Source organism: Podarcis tiliguerta (assembly GCF_965153285.1).
Source record: "Podarcis tiliguerta genome assembly, chromosome: Z".
NCBI classification, from domain to species: Eukaryota; Metazoa; Chordata; class Lepidosauria; order Squamata; family Lacertidae; genus Podarcis; species Podarcis tiliguerta.
This window is the reverse complement of record NC_139553.1, coordinates 15,626,725-15,647,111: the sequence shown is the minus strand read 5'-3', so window position 1 is coordinate 15,647,111 and position 20,387 is coordinate 15,626,725. Positions and strand designations below refer to the sequence as shown.

Genomic DNA, 20,387 nt, shown 5'->3' with positions numbered 1-20,387 from the left:
CCAACAAGAGGTGGGGGTCAGAGTTCAGGGACACATTTCCACCCATCCAGGCAAATAACACCTGGAGGTATGAAGCAGGGCCACTGAGGGGTGTGGCCTGGGGACACTTCCAAGGGCCAGGTAGAAACTCATGGAGGGCCACAATTGGCTTCTAGGCCTGAGGTTCCTCTGCCCTGCTGTAGAAACTTTCTTAGCTTCTTGGGCTGTGAAGATCTGTGAGCCAGAGTCTACAAACATCAAGACTTGATAGGTCCAGCTGGTTACCCATCAAACCAACCTGTGAGACATGAAAGGTCTTTGATCTCCTGTCCATGGCATGAATTTCTTTTTCTCCTCTTTCTCTGTACATCAAAAGAGATACATCAAGGTGTCAGGCTTCCCCCAGTCTTTCTGGGTTGGCAAGATCATAGCCCAGTGGCAGAGCATCTGCCTTGCATGCAGAAGGTCCCAGGTTCAATCCCCAGCATCTCCAGGTAGGGCTGGGATAGACCCCTACCCAAAATCCTGGAAAGCCACTGCCAGTCAGTGAGGAAAGTACTGAGTTAGATAGGAACTCTTCTGCTAGATGGAGGTGAAAGTGAACCAGGTGTAGAGCTGGGAGAGAAATATGATTCAATTGATGTATAAAAGCAAAATTACCTAATTCACACTTTCTGAGACAAAATGCAAACTGAAATGCAGCCCTCCTTAAAGATTTGCCTGTCAGATACAGATAAAACTGACCAAAATGATCAAGGGGATGCAGAAACTCCTTTATGAGGAAAGAAAGATTGCAGTATTTGGAACTTTTTGCTTTAGACAAAAGGCAAGTGAGAGATGACAGGATAGACCTTTATAAAATGATGCAGGGCATGGAGAAAGTGATGGGGGGAGTTTTTATCCCCTTCTTATAATGCTACAAGTTGTAGAGATCCCATGGAGCTTTAAAGGCGAAAGATTTGTATAGTCCGAAGAAAAACCAGAGTAGCCCATGAAGCTGACTGTTGGAAGATTCAGAACAGATAAAAGAAAATCCTTATTCATGCAGCTCGTAATTAAAATATGGAACTCGTTCCATAGAATGCCTTTCTCAAGGCTGTTATTTATGCACACTTTTGCCACTTGCAATTTTTTGCAAGCAACCCCCCCCCCCTCGCCACACAATGCATTTCCATGCGTTATTTCCACACATTTATTCTATTTCATTCTGGTCATGGAACCTGCTTTGCATGGATGAATTTCAAAGGAAAGCTGTGTTTTATGCATCATCTTGCTACAAACAGAACACAAGGTAAACTGCATGTTAAAATGTGGACTCCGAATGGACATTCTCCCATATCCCCTAAACTGAGTTAAGCTTGGCGATGAGGAACAGATTGCGGTGGGGACAGTCTGGGTTGGCAGCCCCCAAGTGAAGGTAGATTAAAACTACCGTTCCCCCCCCCCACCTTCTCAGGTACCCTCCATTTTTTGTCACAGCTGAGACGGGAGAGGGGCTTTCACTTCTTCTTCAGTGGAACCGTGTTGCGGGGCGGGGGGAGCGAGGGGGAAGGTTTTCTTCCAAACCCCCACGACTTTGCCCCGCGTGGCTTGTTTAATTACAGGTTTTCAGGCACAGACCGGTGGGCTTGCTTCAGTGGGGGGAGTCGCCTCCAAAACCCTGTCATTTAGCCTCGTTGGAGTGCCTCTTCAAAGAAGGGAATCTAGAAATTTTCTCCACAAGGTGCGGAGTGGACTGTCTCGGCCTCAGCATGACTATAATGACACATGCATTTTACGGCAAGCTGAGAGTGAATGGAGCCAGGACTGCGGCTCCTTCTGTCAGCCAAATCATTATTTTTTGTCATTTCCTGACAGTTTGGGTCTCATTCATTCCTCTCCCCCTCCCCCCTCTTCTCTTCTCCCCCCATCTTCTTTCTTTCTTTCTCCCCCTGCCTCGTGAAATGGCTAGGTATCTACGAGACTCCGGCGGGGACCATACTGTACCACGCTCATTTAGACATTGAGGCCTTCACCATGGACCGGGAAGTGAGGAGAATCAAGCAAGCGTTGGCCTTGAAATTTGCTGAGCTGGTGTACAATGGTATGTAGCACCAAACAAACAAACAAACAAAATCATTTTCCTTCCAAGAGTGCCTCTCTCTGTTTTTCATTTATGCTTTGGTATAAAGCAACAGAGGAAGTCTGCATCTTAGATGTCGCTCAGCACCATTGCTTATTCCTTGTATTTTAGGGGTGGCTCAGTTGCCCAGATAAATTTAACCTAGTTCTCTCCTCCACACACACACACACACACACACACACACAGAGAGAGAGAGAGAGAGAGAGAGAGAGAGTTCAAGGTATAAGCAACTGTCAGTCCACACTTTCATGTTACATCTTTCTTTCCAGATATCATATGAAATAAGGCCCATAACGTTTGTTCCATTAACTAGTTAGGTTTTCTGTTGGGTGGGGGGAGGCTCACAAATTTAATCTACTAAGATTAACATCATATTTCAGTTGTTTTAATCTTCCTTGGGACCTTAAGGTGAAGGGCAGATAATAAATGGTAACAAAAGCAACAACATAGCAATAAGTCAGTTTAAAAACAAACAAACAAAAAATTAAAAAAATATAAGTAATCATAACATATATAGAGTGCTTGGGGGGTACTCAAAGGTATGCTGTACTGGCCCCTTTTTCTCTCGAAGAAAAGCACTGGTTAAAAATGTGGCGCTTACTGTAACAACTTCATGGTGAGTACCAGCACTCATTTATCTAGAAGAAACGCAATGTATCTTTACTTTATATGTGTGTTTGTGTGTGTATTACAAGGGATTCTAAAAAGCAAAGAAGGCAGTCACCATCTTTGTATTTAACTGTTTGCTCTTTGCTAATTCTTTTTTGGTTTTTTTACCCTGACTTTCAATGAAATGTTTTCAAGGAGGCTATTTGAGGAGGATGTATCACAAAGTGTACAGGAAGAAGAAAAAAGGGGGAAACCAGAAAATTTTAAAAAGAGGTGTTTCCCCTTCTCTTCCTGCCATAGGAGGGGTTGCCTCTGATCATGGTGAAGTGCATCATGTTCAGATATCTGAGCATGTGACAAAAGCATGCTTTTTGCTAACTCTTCTTTTTATTTAACATCTGCAAGTGCAATACTGATGGAACAATTCAAAATCAGACTGTGATTTCAGTGATTGGCTAACAGCCTTAGTAAATCTTCCTATCTGCAATATGGTGCCATGTCTGAACCTGTGGCCTCCCAAAGCCCTCTCCTGACACAGCCACTGACCAAGTTATCCCTTTCAAGGGAAACAGCTTTAGATTTGAGCACCATCAGTAACTGATGTAGTTCCTGAGTCTCTGTGTGTAATTGACACACTTGCTATTGTTACATTCCACCCCTGTCTTCTCCAGCAGTGTAGGATTCCAGGGGTTGCAGGTGCATTTTACCCAGAGCTCATGCTTCCTTTCAGACAATGAGGCACAGCGGAGACTGTGGTGTCTTTATGATATATGGTTTATTCACACATATATACAACCTGAACCTAGATGAAGCGTTTGCAGAGCATGAAAACAGAACAGCTGAAAACCATGCTCTCTGTCTCCTTTTTAGCAGCTTGCCACTATCAGTCAACATCATGTTCCGCCCCGCCTTTCTCTGCTTTCTAAACTGCTTGCAAACCTAACATTCTCCTGTTTGCTTACATCATCCACCCTGAAATCCTAAACTACTTTGGTCTCTGCCCACCAGCACACAGCTGGAGTCTGCAGTCTTCAATCTCTCTTGGTGGTTTCCTTGACCTTACTCTGCTTCGTTCCTTAAGAATTAGGGGGGACTTGTACCCACAAAACTCTAACATCCCAACACATCTGGAACTCTCTGTCTGGTCCTCTGACCTCTCCCTAGGCCACAATCCCACCAACTCTGCTTGGCGCCTTCCTCATGTGTTTTTAGCCTGGCTAGAAAGTGTGTCCTGCCTTTAGCTTGCTGGATGGAGGACAGAGAGTCATGTGAATAGAAACAAGCCTGCTATACAAAGGTAAAGAGTTGTCACTAGTCCTAGTCCTATTCAGACGCATTGAATTTGCTAGGCACAACTAAGTTGCATTACAGTCCATGGGCCTGATTTATGTTGAACTCAGTTGGAGACAACCCAAAATCGACATCCCATTGCTCCACCCAGTTTTGTCTCTGACCCCCCCCCCCACGGGCACTAGGGAGTGGTTCTTGTCTGATAACATAGCAGCTCCAGCATGTTTTTCATACAGCTTGTTTTTTAAAAGAAGAAGAAGAAGAAGAAGAATACAGGCATACCTTGGGTTGAATGTGCTTCAGGTTGAGCGCTTTCAGGTTGCGCTCCACGGCAACCTGGAAGTAATGAAGCACGTTACTTCCGGGTTTCGCTGCTCGCACAGACGCTCAAAATGACGTCACGCGCATGCACAGAAGCGGCAAAATGCAACCCACGCACGCGCAGACGCGCCGTCGCATCTTACGTTCCATTCAGGATGCGAATGGGGCTCCAGAACAGATCCCGTTCGCATCCTGAGGTACCACTGTACAGTTTTTCAAAACAAGTGAAACAATGAAATTTCAGTAAAACAGTTTTAAAACAATTATTTCACACATTCAAAAATTAATAACTAAAATAACCGATAAGCTAAAAACCACATTGAAATGCCTGTCAGCGTTCTATATATCTGGAGAGGCCTGCCTAAATAAAAATGTTTTTAGCAGGTGTCAGAAAGACTACAGTGAAAGTACCTGTCTTGTGCCAATAGGCAGGGAGTTCCAAAGGTTGTGTGCTGCTATGCTAATAGATCAATTTATTGGAAATGCAGAATGAGTGTTATGGAGCACCACTATCTTTGTCTGTTCCACAGATCCAAACTGCCCCCTTTGAAGAAAGCTAAGGCTAATCAGAGGCCATTCCGACAGTAGTAAAGTGCTTGGCTTCCTTCCATTAGAACACCACCCCTTTAAACTGTGAGCAGCTCTGATTCCCTGATTCCCCTCCTGTAGTCTTGCTTTCTTGGAAACTAGCAAGCACTCTATGAGTGGAACAAGTTTGCTCTTGCTGCTGGACAGCTCCCTGCTGACGCTCCATCTCCCCCAGGTCTTTTCAAGTTCCCTGCAGTAGGGAAGGAAGGCCTGAGGCTTTCCCAATGCTGATTGGACTCCAGCTCCCATCAGCTCCTGCAGCCAATGTGGTCAGGGATGATAGGAGTTGTAGTTGAGTAACAAATGGAGGGGCCACAGGCTCTTCCCTGCAGGCTGAAAGCATGGCTAATGTAGGATATACATTAAGAATATAATAAGAGCACTGCTGGATCGGGCCAATGGCCCATCTAGTTTAGCATCCTATTCTCACAGTAGCCAACCAGATGTCTGTGGGAAACCTGCAAGCAAAACCCACAAGAACCTCCTTCCTGTGTTTTCCAGCAACTGGTATTCAAAAGCATTGCTGCAGCCTAAAGTCCTGGAGGCAGAGCATAGCCATTGTGGCTAGTAGCCCTGGAAAGCCTTATCCTCCTCCTTGAATTTGTCCAACCCTCTTTTAAAGCCATTCACGTTGGTGGCTATCACCACTCCCTGCAGGAGCAAGTTCCATAGTTTACATAACTCTTTGCTGTGTGGAGAATGACTTCCTTGTATTTGTCCTGAATCTTCCAACATTCATATCCGTTGGATGCCTACAAGTTTTAGGTGGAATCTATGTATTTTTAATTAAAAAAAAAAAAATGCTGTGAAAATGCTTTTTAAAAAAAGTTTTGAAAAATGCATTGAATTTGGCATAGCTCACTGTTGCCATCTAGTGTCACATTTGTATATTGCCCTTTACAAAACATTTAAAACGTTTTATTGGAGCTGTGTAGCTGAGTCCTTAATGTCAGGGGCTGTGTGTGAAAACCTTTTCTTTGTTCACTTTCTCTATGCCATATATCATTTATATAAGCAGCTTTCATGTTGCCTCTAACTTGCCTTTTCTCTAAACTAAAAAAGTCCGAAATGCTACATCCTTTTCTCATAGGGGAATTGCTCCATCCCATCGATCATTTCCCTTGCCCTTTTCTGACCCTTTTTTTCAATGGGTGTGCTGTGAGTAGGACTTAGTTCAATCAACCCAAGGTTTTTTGGAAGTACTATAAAATTTGATGAACTGGGGGAGATGCTTGTTTGGAAATAATCTAGATAGAATTTTTAAGAAGCAGATTTTGTTGTTGCTCCAGCAAAATATTGTTGGATCTTTGTGGCTTAATTTGTTCCTCCTTTCCTTCTTGAAGGAAACCTGCTATGTGATGCTGAGCCCACACTGGGGCACTGTGCATCCCCCTTTCCCCCTCACTCCCCATGATTGAGGATCTGGTCATCTTTTGTATGAGCAAACCATGGGAAATGGCAGGTGAAATTTCTGGTTTGCAAAGGTAGCTCTGAGAAGTCTTTTTTGGGTGTGTGTGAGGGAGAGTGGTAGCGGGGAGAAAAGGAGACTGTTACCTCTGACATTTCAATCAGTCCTGTGGTCAGCAGGGCCAGCTATTACAGAATTGCTGCAATTTGGAGGGTGAAAAGAAGAGGAGGGGCAGAAAGAACGGCTGTGCTGGAGGCTGTGACATTCCAGATGGGGGCTGGCATGGGAAGCCCCTCCATTATGAGAGGGTCTGCGTGGTAGTTCTATGTTTATTTGCCCTTCTTCAGTCTGTTTCCCAGATTTAAAGAAAAAATACACAGGAAGCTGCCTTAAACAGAGCCAGACCAGTGGTCCATCTAGTTCAATGTTGTCTGCACTGACTAGCAGAGGCTCCTCAGGGTTTAAGGCAGGAGCCTTTCCCCAGTCTGGCCTGGAGATGTTAAGGATTCAGCCTGCAGCCTTCTTGCAAGCAGAGCATGCACTCTGTCACTGAGCTGTGGTCTTTCACGTAAAAGCTTCTAGTCCTCATTGTTCTAAACAGAGGGCTGAATTAAATAGGAACATAGAGAACTGTCTTACTCAGCGCTGTGCTTTCTAGACACAGGTCTGAGATCACTAGGTCTGTGTTCAAGCAGTTTTTTGTGGGTTGTTGTTGTTTTGTCCCATAACATTATACCGCCATGTTCAGAGGCAGTAATGGTTTGGAATGCCAGTTGCTAGAAACCACAGGAGGGGAGAAGGCTGTTGTGCTTGAGTCCTGCTTGTGGTTCCCCACAAACATCTGAGTGGCCAGTGTGAGAACAGAACACTGTGCTAGATGGGTTGTTGGCTTGATCCAGCAAGGCTCTTTATTTTCTTAATAAGTCTCTTGGACAACATTTGACACAGAACAGCTTTTGCAACAGGGTGGGAACATACCTCCGGAGAATCAAAGTTGAGTGCCAGCCTACAACACCTCTTCTTTTAAATAAAAAAAGCCATTTAAGTTTTTATTTTTAATTTTAAAAAACCCAACCCTCACAGCCGTGCCCACTCCAGGCTTATGATGTTTTCCATTCTAAGAACAGAAACCATTTGCAAGATGATAAATAAACCATTTAGGCAAAGAGAACAATTTTTTTTAAAAAAAAAAGCATTTTCTTTCCTAAAAAAAATTAAAATAAACACAGGCCAAATAACAATATTGCAGATCACAGAGGACTCCACTCAGCAGAGGGAACCTGCTGGAGGCCGGGCTTTCATGCCCCTGTCTTCCTTAAACACCTAATTATTGTAACTAGTCTCTCTGAATTTAAGGCAATTAGCGGTTGTCATTTCCCTCCCCCCCCTCGCAAAATCCCCCTCCCCTGCTCCCCATCATGCTGTGGGAAAGGTGGCACGGCAAATGCGAGAGACTTCCCCCGTTTTGTTCTCTCTCGCTGCCAGGTAGAAGCCAGGTGTTGGAAATCTTGCCATCTCTCCCACGGTCCCTCCACTGCGAGGATTAGGAGTGGAATTACTCTTACAAAGTGAGAAGGTGACTAAGAAAGGGGGGGCAGTGTCCCGTTGAATAGGAAATTTGCTTTGAAGGGGCAGATTGGGGGGGGGGGAGGAATAGTGGATGGAGAAAAGGGGAGAAGGGTGTTTTAAGGAAGCGATTATGTTGAACTGGGGGTGGGGGTGGGGCAGAAGATTTTAGGCTCAAGGGCCTCTTTGAATTCCAGAGAGCTTTCCGGGGGCCATGTACTGGCGGTGGGCAGGGCCAGAGGCAAAAACAAGTGAAACAATTTTGTATAACAACAAAATAATACCATGGCGGTACCTACGAAAGGCAGGATATTGATACATTTAATAGTAATCATAATGATTAATTTACCTGCAAGGTCACCTTAGCTCACCTCTACCCAGTCAGCTACTTCAATCAGTGGAACTGTAACTTTTCCAGGTGCCTCATAACACCCATTCTGGATCTGTAAGAGATCAATCTTTTAGCCTGATGGCATCTGCCCTTTGGAACTCTCTGCCTTTTGACATCAGGCAGCATACCCTCCAACATTTCCCCGGATGCATAGTATTCTATGCTTATCTATCTGGATAATAAAATAATCCTGTGTCTGAGGTTTGCATTTCAGTGAGTAGGTGTCGGCTCGCATGATGAAGCCTAGTCTTCCTGCCCACATGCTAGATTTCTAGGTGCAGGGATTTATTTAAATGACTACACCAGAGTATTCCATGGTGTAAATCCCTTCTTGCAGTTGCAGTCTGTATTAACCCAGGCACAGGTTGACCACCTTTGATTCAATGCAATTATAAAAGCAAGTACAGTGTGACCTAGGCAAACATGTTTTGCTCACTGCATCAGCACTTGTAGCCAGCTGCGAATGAAAAGCCGAGGGCGGTGGCGGTAAGGGAGCCACCTGTGTGTAAGTGAGAGTGCAAAGGGATTAAAGGGATAAACTGTTCTGATCACCAAAAACAGTGAAATAGGATAGTTCTTTCATCCTCTCTCTGTTCCTCTGGCAGTGTTATGGTCTAATTGGCAATAGGGGTAGAAACTAATCCAGGGCAGCTTTCAGGAAGAGGACAGTCTTTACCATCAAGAGAATGGACTGGTCCTACCGTTGATGAGAGAGGAAATTCCTGCAAGAAACCTTGGAGAGCTGTGTGCAGTCAGTGCAGACAATTATGAGCTAGCTAGATAGACCAGTGGCCTGAATCAGGATAAGGTACCTTCTTGTGTCCTGTGTTTCCCAGGGTCTGAACTCCCTCCCACCAGAGGGCTGGTGACAATGGCAAGGAGGCAGCTCAGGGTAGACAGATGCCCCCTCAGCCATGATCTGTAGGGAAAGGTGAGACTGTGCCCCCCTTGCTTGAGTGACGGCATGAGGTTACTTGATATATGAAAGAGATGGGGAAGGGAGTCCACCTGGGACAGATGGGTCCTGATCTCCAACCCGATAAAGACCCCTGAGCTCTGAAGAGAACCCTCTGTGAAAAGTTCACTTGCTCCAAAAGGCCTTATCTCTTCAGAGTCAGGAAGCCCAATTATCATGTTCAGCTTTGCCTCCAAGACAGCAGAAGTACAACAGATTGGAGGGGGGCGGGCGGGGATAGCACCACCAAGGGATTCTGTTTCAAAGGTAACTTCTTGATGGCGGAGGAAGAGTCTGTGTCTGTGGTTGGGACTGAGGAACAAATATTTGGTGCAACTGCGTTTGGGAAACTGTGTACAGTTCTGGTCACCTCACCTCCGGAAGGATATTGTAGAATATGGAAATGTTCAGAAAAGAGCGGGATGATCAAGGCAGGATGGAGTGACTCCCCTTATGAAGAATGGTTGCAGCATTTGAGATTTTTTTTTAGTTTAGGCAAAAGTGGCTTAAAGGTCAATCTCTCTTCCCAGGGAATTCTGGGAATTGGAGCTCTGTGAGAAGAATGTGGGGGCCTCCTAACACCTCTCAGCATCCTTAACAAACTACATTTCCCAGGATTCCTTGGGGGAAGCCATGACTCTTTACATTTTAAGCATTTTCATTCCACTTTGAACAGGCATGGCTTTCCCACAAAGAATTGTGGGGTCTGGAGTATTTTTTATTAGTTTGTATATATTAGTATTGTTAATTGTTTAAATTATTTTTATTATGTATTTTATGCTTTTATATTGTAACTTTGTGTTTGTGAACTGCCCTGAGACTTACTGGTATAGGGTGGTATACAAATTTTAACAACAACAACAACAATAATAATAATAATGCTGAGCGTTGTTAGGAGAGCCCTCTTCAGAGTTTTTAGGAGATCCCTCTTCCCCGCACAGTTCCCAGAGTTCCTTGTGAAGAAGGAGTGATTGCTAAATCACTCTGGGAAGGGAATAGGGGTCTCCCAGCAATGCCCAGCACCCAGGATTATTTGGGGAAATTCATGCCTGTTCAAAGTCCTGTGGCTAGAAAGCACAGGTCCGAGTTATTTTCTACTTGACCCATGCTTTCTAGGCATGGGTCTGAGTAGTTTTCCCCTTGCCCTGCTCCTTTCCCATGGAAAACTTGCTCTTTTAGTGCTAAATCAGAGCAAACATCCATCCAGAGAAAATCCAAATTGCCATTTGCTCTGATTGAGTGCTAAAGAGTGGTTTCCACAGGGAAATATGGCTTGAGAAGGCTTTGTTTCCTGTCTTCCGATTCCAATCCTTGATCGTCTCCAGCTCTTGGTCCAAATTCTGTCCAAGCTGCTCCTGTTCCTCTTGTGAGATTGAATTTGTTGCTGGTGCTCCTGTTCCCCTGTGTAGGCAGGAGGCCTTGCCCGTGGAAATGCATACCCACCTGAATGCTTTCTGCCATCTGTTCCAGGCACTGCAGCTGCCTGGTTTCAGGTGATTCCCCCCAGATGGTCTTTGGTAATGTTACATGTATATTAATGCCGATTACCAAGATTCTGCCTCTTTGTCATGTTCCAACAGTGACCTGCAAGGGTTTTGGAAATGTTGGGAGAGACAGAAGGTGTCTCCATTACTTTGGCATTCCTCATTTCTTTCCTGAATGCGATTTGTGGAGTTGGGAGCAACTCAATGCTCCCAATTTCAGAAGCTGAGGCAAAGGTTTTGGAGATTGGTGAAGAAAGATGGATGGAGGTGGGTTGAAGAGTGGAAAAGATGGGGGCAACAGAAACTGCTGACCACTGCACTATGTGGCAAGTTGTATCACTGCAGCTTGTCACATGAAGAGCTGGGAATGGCTGGCTCCCTTCTGGCAAGCCTTATCCCTGCAGTTTCTCCGCAAAGAACATTACTGGCTGACTTCACTGAGGTTGGCTATTGACTCCTCCTAGGCAGGGAAAATTAACAGGGTTTCTTGCCTCAGTGGCAATTCCTGACAAGCTTTATTTGACTTCAAGCATGTGTGTTGTTATGCATTCAGTGGTCTGTGTTTGCCTGAGCTTGACTCAGGACTAAGGATTCTGAGCTCCTGTGTTTTGATTCAATATATGTTGTCCAATCACAGAACATTTCAGGATTTGGGCCTCTGCCATTGGCCCTTGAACTCTTGAGTCATGATTCGCAATATGGAAGTGTAGATAGCCAATCACATTGGGAGTGGCCCAGGCTTTCAGAAATGTATATAAGTAGTTGCTTTGCCTCTGTTTCCCAGTTATGTAAAGGTTCTTGATGTGTCTTGCCTCATGGGAACTCACCTACACTTCATGTGTCTAACATTGCTCTTCAGATCCTTCAGTTGTGGTTGCTTTTCAGTCCTGACCTCTGGTTCTCAGCTCTTGACTTCTTCCCACCATCCAGCACCGGCAGGATGTCAGGACCGTCCCTATGTTCCCCAAATCCATGCCTAGCTTCCCTGCAATATGAGTAGTTACCACTGGTGGACATAGATTCTTGCATTGCAGGGGGTTCTATGATCTAAAGTTCTGTGGGTCTAATTGTTTTTACTCAAGGAGTGAGAGCAGAGGTAGAATACCTCTGTCCTGCCTGGGGGCCAAATGTGGTTCTGCATATCTCTTTATCTGGCCCTCATGACTCTCCCCAGGCCACACTTTTTCAGGCCACACCCTTCACTGGCTCTGGTCTACAACCTTCTGGTGTTTCACTAGGGAAGCTGCAGCAATGCAGCACACCACACGTGGCAGTGGCCCGCAGTTTCTTGCTGGAATGTGTCCTTGAATTGTGATAATGCCTCTTGCTTTTTTTCTTTTCTTTTTTGGATGGAGAGGGTATGTTTTGAGATACAGAAATTATAAACTTTTGTATGGCCAAAATACAACCCATTGTAAAGGAGTGTCATATGTGTTCTCTGTCCAGGTAAGTGTCATATGTGTTCCTCTGTCTCCAGGGCTGCCAGAAACCCTGGAAAGCCACTGCCAGTCCATGTACATAATACTGTGCTTGATGGACCAGTGGTCTGACTCAGTAAAAGGCAGTTTCCTATGTGATCAACAAGGGTGAAGTCCTGTGTTATCTGTGTAGCTCAGCAACATATGGAGGGCCAGAGCTTGAAGTTGGGCCACCTTATTTAAGGTAGTAAAGGAAGCCAAACCCTCCACACACAACTTGAAGTGTTTGCTTCCATGGGAACATGAGGCTAGCATGGGATGCAGACAGTATCCAACGCAAGCAGAGGGCAGGTGACACTAGGACCTCGGACAGCTCCATTGGTGCTGAAGATGTTTCTCTGCTGGGAGCTAATATCAACTGAAACTTTATGTGGATTGATCAGATCTTGAGTGTGATAAGCTGCCTTGTGCAGGAGGAGGTGACTAGGTTATAAAAGCCAATGAAGCTGAGTATTGGAAGACTTGGGACAGATAAAAGGAAGGACTTCTTCACACAGCACATGTTTAAGCTGTGGAACTCACTCCAACAGGAGGCAGTGGTGGCCACCAACTTGGATGGCTTTAAAAGAGGATTAGACAAATTCATGGAGGATGCAATTGGTATCTAAAAGCCACCATGGCCATGCTCTGCTTCCACAGCTGAAGGCAGCAATGCTAGTTGGCCACTGTGAGAGCAGGACGCTGAACTAGATGGGCCACTGGACTGATCCAGCAGACTCTTCTTACATTCTTATGTTCTTATGAAGGTGCCACTGATGACTTTCAGCCTGTCTGTTCTCCTTTTCTGCTGCAGGTTTCTGGTACAGCCCAGAGTGTGACTACATCCGCCACTGCATTGTCCAGTCCCAAGAATTTGTGGAAGGGACCGTTCAGGTCTCTGTCCTGAAAGGCAAGGTCTACATTTTAGGAAGGGAGTCCACACAGTCCTTGTACAATGAGGAGCTAGTGAGGTAAGCATGGTGAGGGTGGCCAGTGTGTCTCAAATCCTCAGTGTATTAGGGACTTCCCTTGCATTTGAACAAGGCCATTAATGGGTCCAATGATTTCTACATTTGGGCATGTTAAATAACGTTTTATTTCATTCAAAACGTTATTTTCTCCACTAAATCCAGAGAAAAGGAAATTTACTTAATTACATAAACAAAAAAACAAAAAATAAAAACAGAAAAACATAAAGTAAGGTAAAACATTTAAGAATGAATTCAAAGCAGTGTAAATCCACAATATGTTACTCATATGGTATTTAAAACCATTTTTACAGTTGCAATTTTATGAGCCAATGCTCCTCACACAACCTGTCTCCCAAAGCAAAGTGTTCATCTGACTTTGAAATGAGAAACTTCAGCCCTCATTTCAAAGAGTTGAGTCAAAGTTTTGCCATGAGAAATCTACCTTACTTCTGTGTGAAGAAGTGAAGATGTGTGCAGACTCCCCATGTCACCACACAACATTTTGAATAGCCTTGTATTCTTAGGTAATGATTTGATAAAATTAATTACTTTCATGTTCATTATCCCATGGGATGCCCTTCAATGTGAAAAATTCATCTATTAAGTTGAAAAATTTCAACTTAGTCAGTAACGGCTTGCAGAGAAGCAGATTCTCTTGAAAAAGACTTCAAGCAATGGTAGTGCACAAATACTGTTGGAATTGCTAACACGGCCACATCCATTGAGTCATCCATTTGAAGCTAAAATTCAGTGCATTTTATTTGTGAGAGTAAAGTAGCTTTCACATCCTCCGCTAAGTCCCCAATTCTTCACAAGATTGAATTATTTGACAAAGGAGCGTCATACCTTTTCCATCCAATATACCTTCAACTATGTCTTTACGCAAGGCTTGATAAGGTTTTCAGAGATGGTATGGGCTTCGCCAGCTTGGGCAAATTGGTAACTGACTAAGTATGACCACCATCAAAGCCTTTTCGTTACCTGTTTTAAAGTGGTAGGATATGATTTTCTGGGCTTGTGTAAGTTCACCATACTTCCTTCTGAAGAAATCGGCCTGTTTGGTCTTGCGTTCTGGACAGACCCCACCCCTCTCAAAATGACAACACATTTTTTCTGGCAACATGGCACTGCATGGAGACACTTTACCGTACTCTGGTTTGTTGCCACTGGTCTCCACAGACCCAATACCCAAGTAAGAATTGTGGTTCTTCCTTTCTCCTGTGGCACCAGTCTCTGAAGTACTAGGGCTAGGCAGCTGGTTCAACATTTCAGGAGGTTGTAGATTTGACTTTTAAACAAGACCTGCATTTCAGATGGGAGTCTTTTGGAGCCCTACCAGGAGGTGCCACTGGGGATTGAACTTGGGACCTTCTGCAGGCAAAGCAGCTGCTCAACCCCTGAGCTACAGCTCAGCTCCCTGACTCAAGGAATCAACTCTCCTTACACCCCCTGTGCTAAAAGTGGAGGCAGAGAAAGTTTCCCCACAGACATAGCCCATGAATAACTTAGGAGCAAGTACTTCATCTAACCTGTTTTTAAAATAATAATAATAATAAATAAATAAATAAATTAAGCAAAGGTCTTGTTTAAAAGTCAAATCTATTTTTTTCTTCCCCACATTGCACTTTCCCCCTCTTTTATTCTGCTGTCTGCCTCTCTCTCACGACTTCCCCCACCCCTCCTCTCTGCCCCTTTCAATCCTTCTAAACACTTTATAAGCCATAAATATACCCAAATCAGTTTAGATCAGTCAGAGTAAATGTCAAATTATCCTCTTCCCCCCATATCTCGGCTTCTTTCCCTCCTTCCCTCTTGAAATCAACAGCTCCTAATAATCCGTCCCCCAACCTTTCATTATCGTTTGCATTCTCATGCGGTGGAGATTAAATGAATAACGTTTTTTAAAAAGAGAGAGGGTTTTTTTTTTTATGGGGGAGCCAGAGATGGGAGGTAAAAAAAGAGAGAGAAAGTGAAAGAGAGGGGGGTTTGAAACAGGAGCACTTACTCCCAGTGTGTCTTTAGCCCATTACCCCCCTCCCCCTGTTCCTTTTTTTGATTTCTACATCACTGGTTTGAAAAGCGTTTGAGTGACGGCATGGCGGGGACCCGCGAGGGAGCCGAACGAGGTGCATCGCAGCAAAAATGCCTCCGCGCAGTAGGTAGAAAGTAACGTAATTATAGAGCAGGTCAGAACCACTCGGCTGAGCAAAAATAAAAGCGCAGAGGTTTTTCTGCAGCCCGTCAGGGGAGGTAACATCATTGTAAACTCTCTCTCTCTCTCCTCCCCCCCCCCAAATAATAAAAAGGGTTGTTTTTTCTTTGCAATTTTTAGAAAATGAACAGAGTTATACGTGTGGGGTGTCTCTCTCTCTCCCCACCCCCTTTGCAGAGGCAAGAAACTAGCTCATTTGGGATTTTCGTACTGAGGCATACACTCCATATGTTAAACGCACATTTAAAGTGCATTTCTCCCCCACTCTGATGAATCCTGGGAACTATGGTTTGTTCTGGGTGCCTGGAAAGGGAGCTCCGTGTAGGATAATCAACAGTTCCCCGGAGTCTTTAGGATGTTTGTTTTAAATGTTTGATGTATACGCAAACATTTAAAGGATATTTAAAGTGCACTTCCTTCTCACCCTGAAGAATAATGAGAACTGTGGTTTGTTACATGTGCTGGGCATGAAAGTTCTGTGTGGGATAAACTATAGTTCCCAGGATTCTCATGGGGAAGATTATATGTATGGTATGTACAGGGACATTCAAAGCACATTTACCTATCCATCCTGAATAATCCTGGGAACTGTCGTTTATTATGGGTGCTGGGAACTGGAGCTCTGGGGTAAACTACAGCTCCCAGGATTCATAGGGGTTATTGTTTTGAATGTATGGTGTGGACATGGACATTTAAACCATGTTTACCACCCTCCCCAAAGAATCTTGGAAACTGTGGTTCATTATGGATGCTAGGAATGGAAGTTCTCTGTGGAGTAAACTACAGTTCTCGGATTCTTTGAGTGGGGTGCATGAAATGTTTGTTGCATACACAGACATTTAAAGGATATTTAAAGCAGATTTCTCACCCACCTTGAAGAATCCTGGTAACTGTAGTTTGTTGCAGGTGCTGGGAACTGGCAGGGTAAACTCCAGTTCCCAAAGTTCTTGGGGTTCTTTAACATTATTTATTTATGTATAACCCCTCTTTCTCCCAGCTTGTGATTCAATGTGGATTAATGTGTGGTGTATACACAGTCTTATTCTCACAGTTATTAAAGCCAAGTGTGTTTTCTTTTAAAATACAGTGGTACCTCGTGTTAAGAATTTAATTCGCTCTGGAGGTCCGTTCTTAACCTGAAACTGTTCTTAACCTGAGGTACCACTTTAGCTAATGGGGCCTCCCACTGCCGCTGCGCCGCTGGGGCATGATTTCTGTTCTCATCCTGAAGCAAAGTTCTTAACCCGAGGTACTATTTCTGGGTTAGAGGAGTCTGTAACCTGAAGTGTCTGTAACCTGAAGCGTCTGTAACCCGAGGTACCACTGTAATTATGTCGGCCTGTTAGGAACTCATTCAGAAAGCAATGCCTCTTAATAGATCAGGGACTGTGTGACCCTCCCTGTAATGAGGGACTCCAACTCCCATAATCCATAACCAGCTCAGCCAGGGGTCAGGGACATAGGAGTTGTAGTCCAGCTACATCTGGGGCCCCAAGCAAATCCAGCTGGAGGCCAGGACCTTGGACAGAGCACAGAGCACAGCTCAAATGTTGCTTCAGCAACAGGCAGCCTCAGACAGAGCCTTATATGGAGCTTGTCCTGTCTCCACTGAGAGATGTATCTTCTGTTAAAGAGGACTAGCCTGCTTCAATTGCCAATTACTCCAGGAGTACAGGGAGACTGTGGTTCTGCTGGGGCTTTGGGGGTGAGGTTTTTGGAATCAGAGGAGGACAATGTGACCTCCTCAGGCTGGAAACATGCTGTCAAGATGGACTTATCTGGAGCTATCCAGGGTTGACTCTGGGAACCATACCTTCTCCAACCACCATACTTTGTCTGAATCCATGACCTCATCCCCTGAAAATGTGCAGGTGGACCACCAACATTCAGCTTCATCGGGTGTTCCTGAGTTCTTTTGCTAGGAGAGAGGAAAAATGCAACCATTCCTTATCTGCTGTATCCACACCGTGTATGATCTTATGCGCCTCAGTCTTGTGGGCGTATGTATGTGCATGCAAGGACTGAACCCTCAAATCAGCTTTCGGAATATATGTTAAAGCAATAAAATCTCACGGTGGCAGCAGCAAGCAACAGCATGTAGCACTTTCAATTAAAAGCAAATGCCTTACTCAGGTGATTGCTTTGTCAAAATCACGGTCCCTGCCAGTGTTTCCATTTTTGTCCTGCCCCTTCTGGAAACTGAAACTGCTGTGTCGGATAATGAAGAGCTATAATGGCCATTAATCCCCAATCCTTGTTTTCCAGTTCCATATTTAACAATTAAAATAATTAACAGGGTGTGATTAGAACCCCCTGATTATGCCATGGTTGCAATGAGCCCCTTGACGTCCTTTGCCCAGCTCTTAGTGCTGAGACAATCTGCGGATTAGGCAAAATGAGCTGATAAGATTCAAGGCCATTCCTCAGCAGGGGAAAAAAGATCCCATGCATGCTGTAAACTAGCAGATCAGGCCCAGAGAGCTATGGCAACGCTTCATGCTCTGCTACTGTACTAATTAAAGGGTTTGTGTTTCATTTTCTTTCTTTATTTTAACATCAGGAAGCATTATGTATTTTAAAAAAAAATATGATTTAACACTTAGGAAGTGCTTGCAATTTGCTAAGTGCCATGCAGGTATTAAAAGATGAAGGCGTCTCTGATCGCAGCCTTACTACTGTCTAGTAGACAAGTGGAATGAAGAAATCAAGAGTTGGAGCAGCTCCACCATTATAAGCGGTATTGCCTATGGATACCAACTGCTGGGAGATGCTTGAGGGAAGAATATTGCTGTTGTGCTCAGGTCCTACTTCCTGGCTTCCCATCATGGGCATTGGATTGGTCACTGAATCCAGTTAACAATGCTGGAAGAGATGAGCCTGCAAGTTTCTTACATTTAGCTGGTCCTTCATTGACTGGTGGATGGGGGCCAAGTGGCTATCCCTTTGCCATGATGTTTTCTCTGGAGGTGCTAACTTCCAGTGTGGCCCTTGAACCCCTGGCTAGCAGCAGAGGCCAAAATGTGCCTCCCTTCAGACTTAAAATATGATGTGATTATTATTATTTTTAAAATGCAGCAGAGTATTGAAAACTACATTTAAAGGCAAGCTTTTGTTTTTTCCCACGTGGGAGCACTCAAAACACAACTCTCTTAATTGCAGATTTTGCTGCTTTTTTACATGACAAAGCATTCAGTATTCTGAATTATTCGTGTTTATTTATTTTACAAAGGAGAGTATTTAAAATTCATGTTTCTAATTACAGGTTTGTTTTATGTAAGGGAACATTTTATTTTATTTTTTAAAGAGAATATTTAAAGAAGTGTAACCAATTGGATTCTGCTCAGAGTAGATCCGATGAAATTAATGGACCTAAATTAGTTATGGTCAATAATTTCAGTTGGTCTACTCTGAGTAGGACCACTATTGGATACAACCCAGTATTTTAAATCCTGCTCTTTGGCCAAAAAAGGCTCTCGGAGAAGGTCACTAAAAATAGACAGTCCCCGTCCGCAGGCTTATGCTCTTAAACAAAGAAAAGACACAGCACCAAAGAAAAAAATGAATTGGCCGGAGGAGGAAATGAGCAAAGTTTTGTACCAGTTCTCAGTTACAAGTTCCTTTAATGTCCAGCTGCTGTGGCAAAGTCCGAGAGGAGAGGCCAAATCTGCTCATTTCTCAGCTGTGCCAATGGAATGGTTCTGCTTCCCTTCTCTGTAGCAGTCTGATGGAATACCTGCTGCTATTAATGGATCTGATGGCGGCTTCTCAGCAGAAAATATTCTGTCTTTTTGTTGTTGTTGTTGTTGCATGGAAGAGGATTTGAAATGATGATGTAAGAGCATAAGAAGAGCCTGCTGGATCATGCCAGTGGCCAGTCTAGTCCAGCCTCCTGCTCTCACAGTAGCCAACCAGGTACCTGTGGGAAGCTTAAAAACAGGGCCTGAACAAGTTGAGCTGGACTCCAACTCCCATCAGCCTCTGCAGCCACCATGGCCAATGGTCAGACATGTCCAGAGTTGTAGAACAGCAACAAAGTGGTTTAACAACCAGTTCCTCTCCACGTAGAACTCTGGAAATTGTAGCTTTGTTGGGGGGGGCATATTTCCTAACAACTCCCAGCACCCATAGCAAACTAGAGCTTCCAGAATCCTTTAGGGGAAGCAGTGACTGCTTAAAGTGGTATCATAGTGCTTTGAATATATGGCGCGAATGTGACCTTCATCATAGCCATTAACTTCATTGGGTCTACTCTGAGTAGGACTAGGGTTGGTGCCAACCCTTAGCCTTCAGCCTTACCATACACACATAATATCATTTTCTTAGGGCTGCCATACATCCGGAATTTCCCGGACATAGCCGGGATTCGGCCACCGGAAACAGTGCCCCAGGAGGAAAACGCTTGTCCAGGAAAATTCAGGCATATGGCAACCCATGTCAGAAGTGAGAGATTTAGAGAAAGAGAGATTTAGAAACTTTGGGCAAAAAAAAAAAAGCTCCAGAACTTTGCCCCAAAACTCAACAACTTTTGTGTTAAGATTTTGACTTTTTGAAATGTAGTTTTCAGAGGGAGCAGCATTCCTAGCTCTGCCCTGGACCTCAAACATCTGCTATGGGGTCAAACTAAGAGCGTGGTCTCAAGGTGAAACACCCACACTGACACCCCCCCCACACATTTTGCAAAGTAAACCATCCTCTTGCAGTTGAAGTGATGCGGGGAGGTGGGAGAGAGGAAAAATGGGTTGCTTTGGAGACTTTGGGGGTGCCAAGCCATTGTAGAGTATCTTCTATTGCTTTCTAATTAATGGGACTGTGCTTGGTTTAACAAAGGGGTATTTCTGAGCACCTTTAATGGGGCTCCTGGTTTTTGAGATAGAAGTTGCAGGGAAACAGATCACTGGTAAGGTAGGGGACTTAAGCTCATGGAGGGGGCTCCCCTCTCTGCAGAAGCTCAGAGCCTTTGATTCTGCAGTTGAAATAGGAAACAGAGAGGGCTTTGTCACCCAGCTTGGACTCCAGGACAACCACATTCTGCCT

At 44.4% G+C, this 20,387-nt stretch overlaps 1 protein-coding gene across 1 annotated transcript in view; it reads left to right on the top strand.

Annotated features, from left to right (window-relative positions):
- The window catches only part of ASS1 (argininosuccinate synthase 1), a 76,590-nt gene that overhangs the window by 52,902 nt on the left and 3,301 nt on the right, over positions 1 to 20,387 (top strand). Inside the window, exons 12-13 of the mRNA XM_083423887.1 lie at positions 1,931 to 2,062; positions 12,985 to 13,141. Coding sequence (XP_083280013.1) covers positions 1,931 to 2,062; positions 12,985 to 13,141 — 289 coding nt within the window. The remainder of the gene's footprint in view (positions 1 to 1,930; positions 2,063 to 12,984; positions 13,142 to 20,387) is intronic.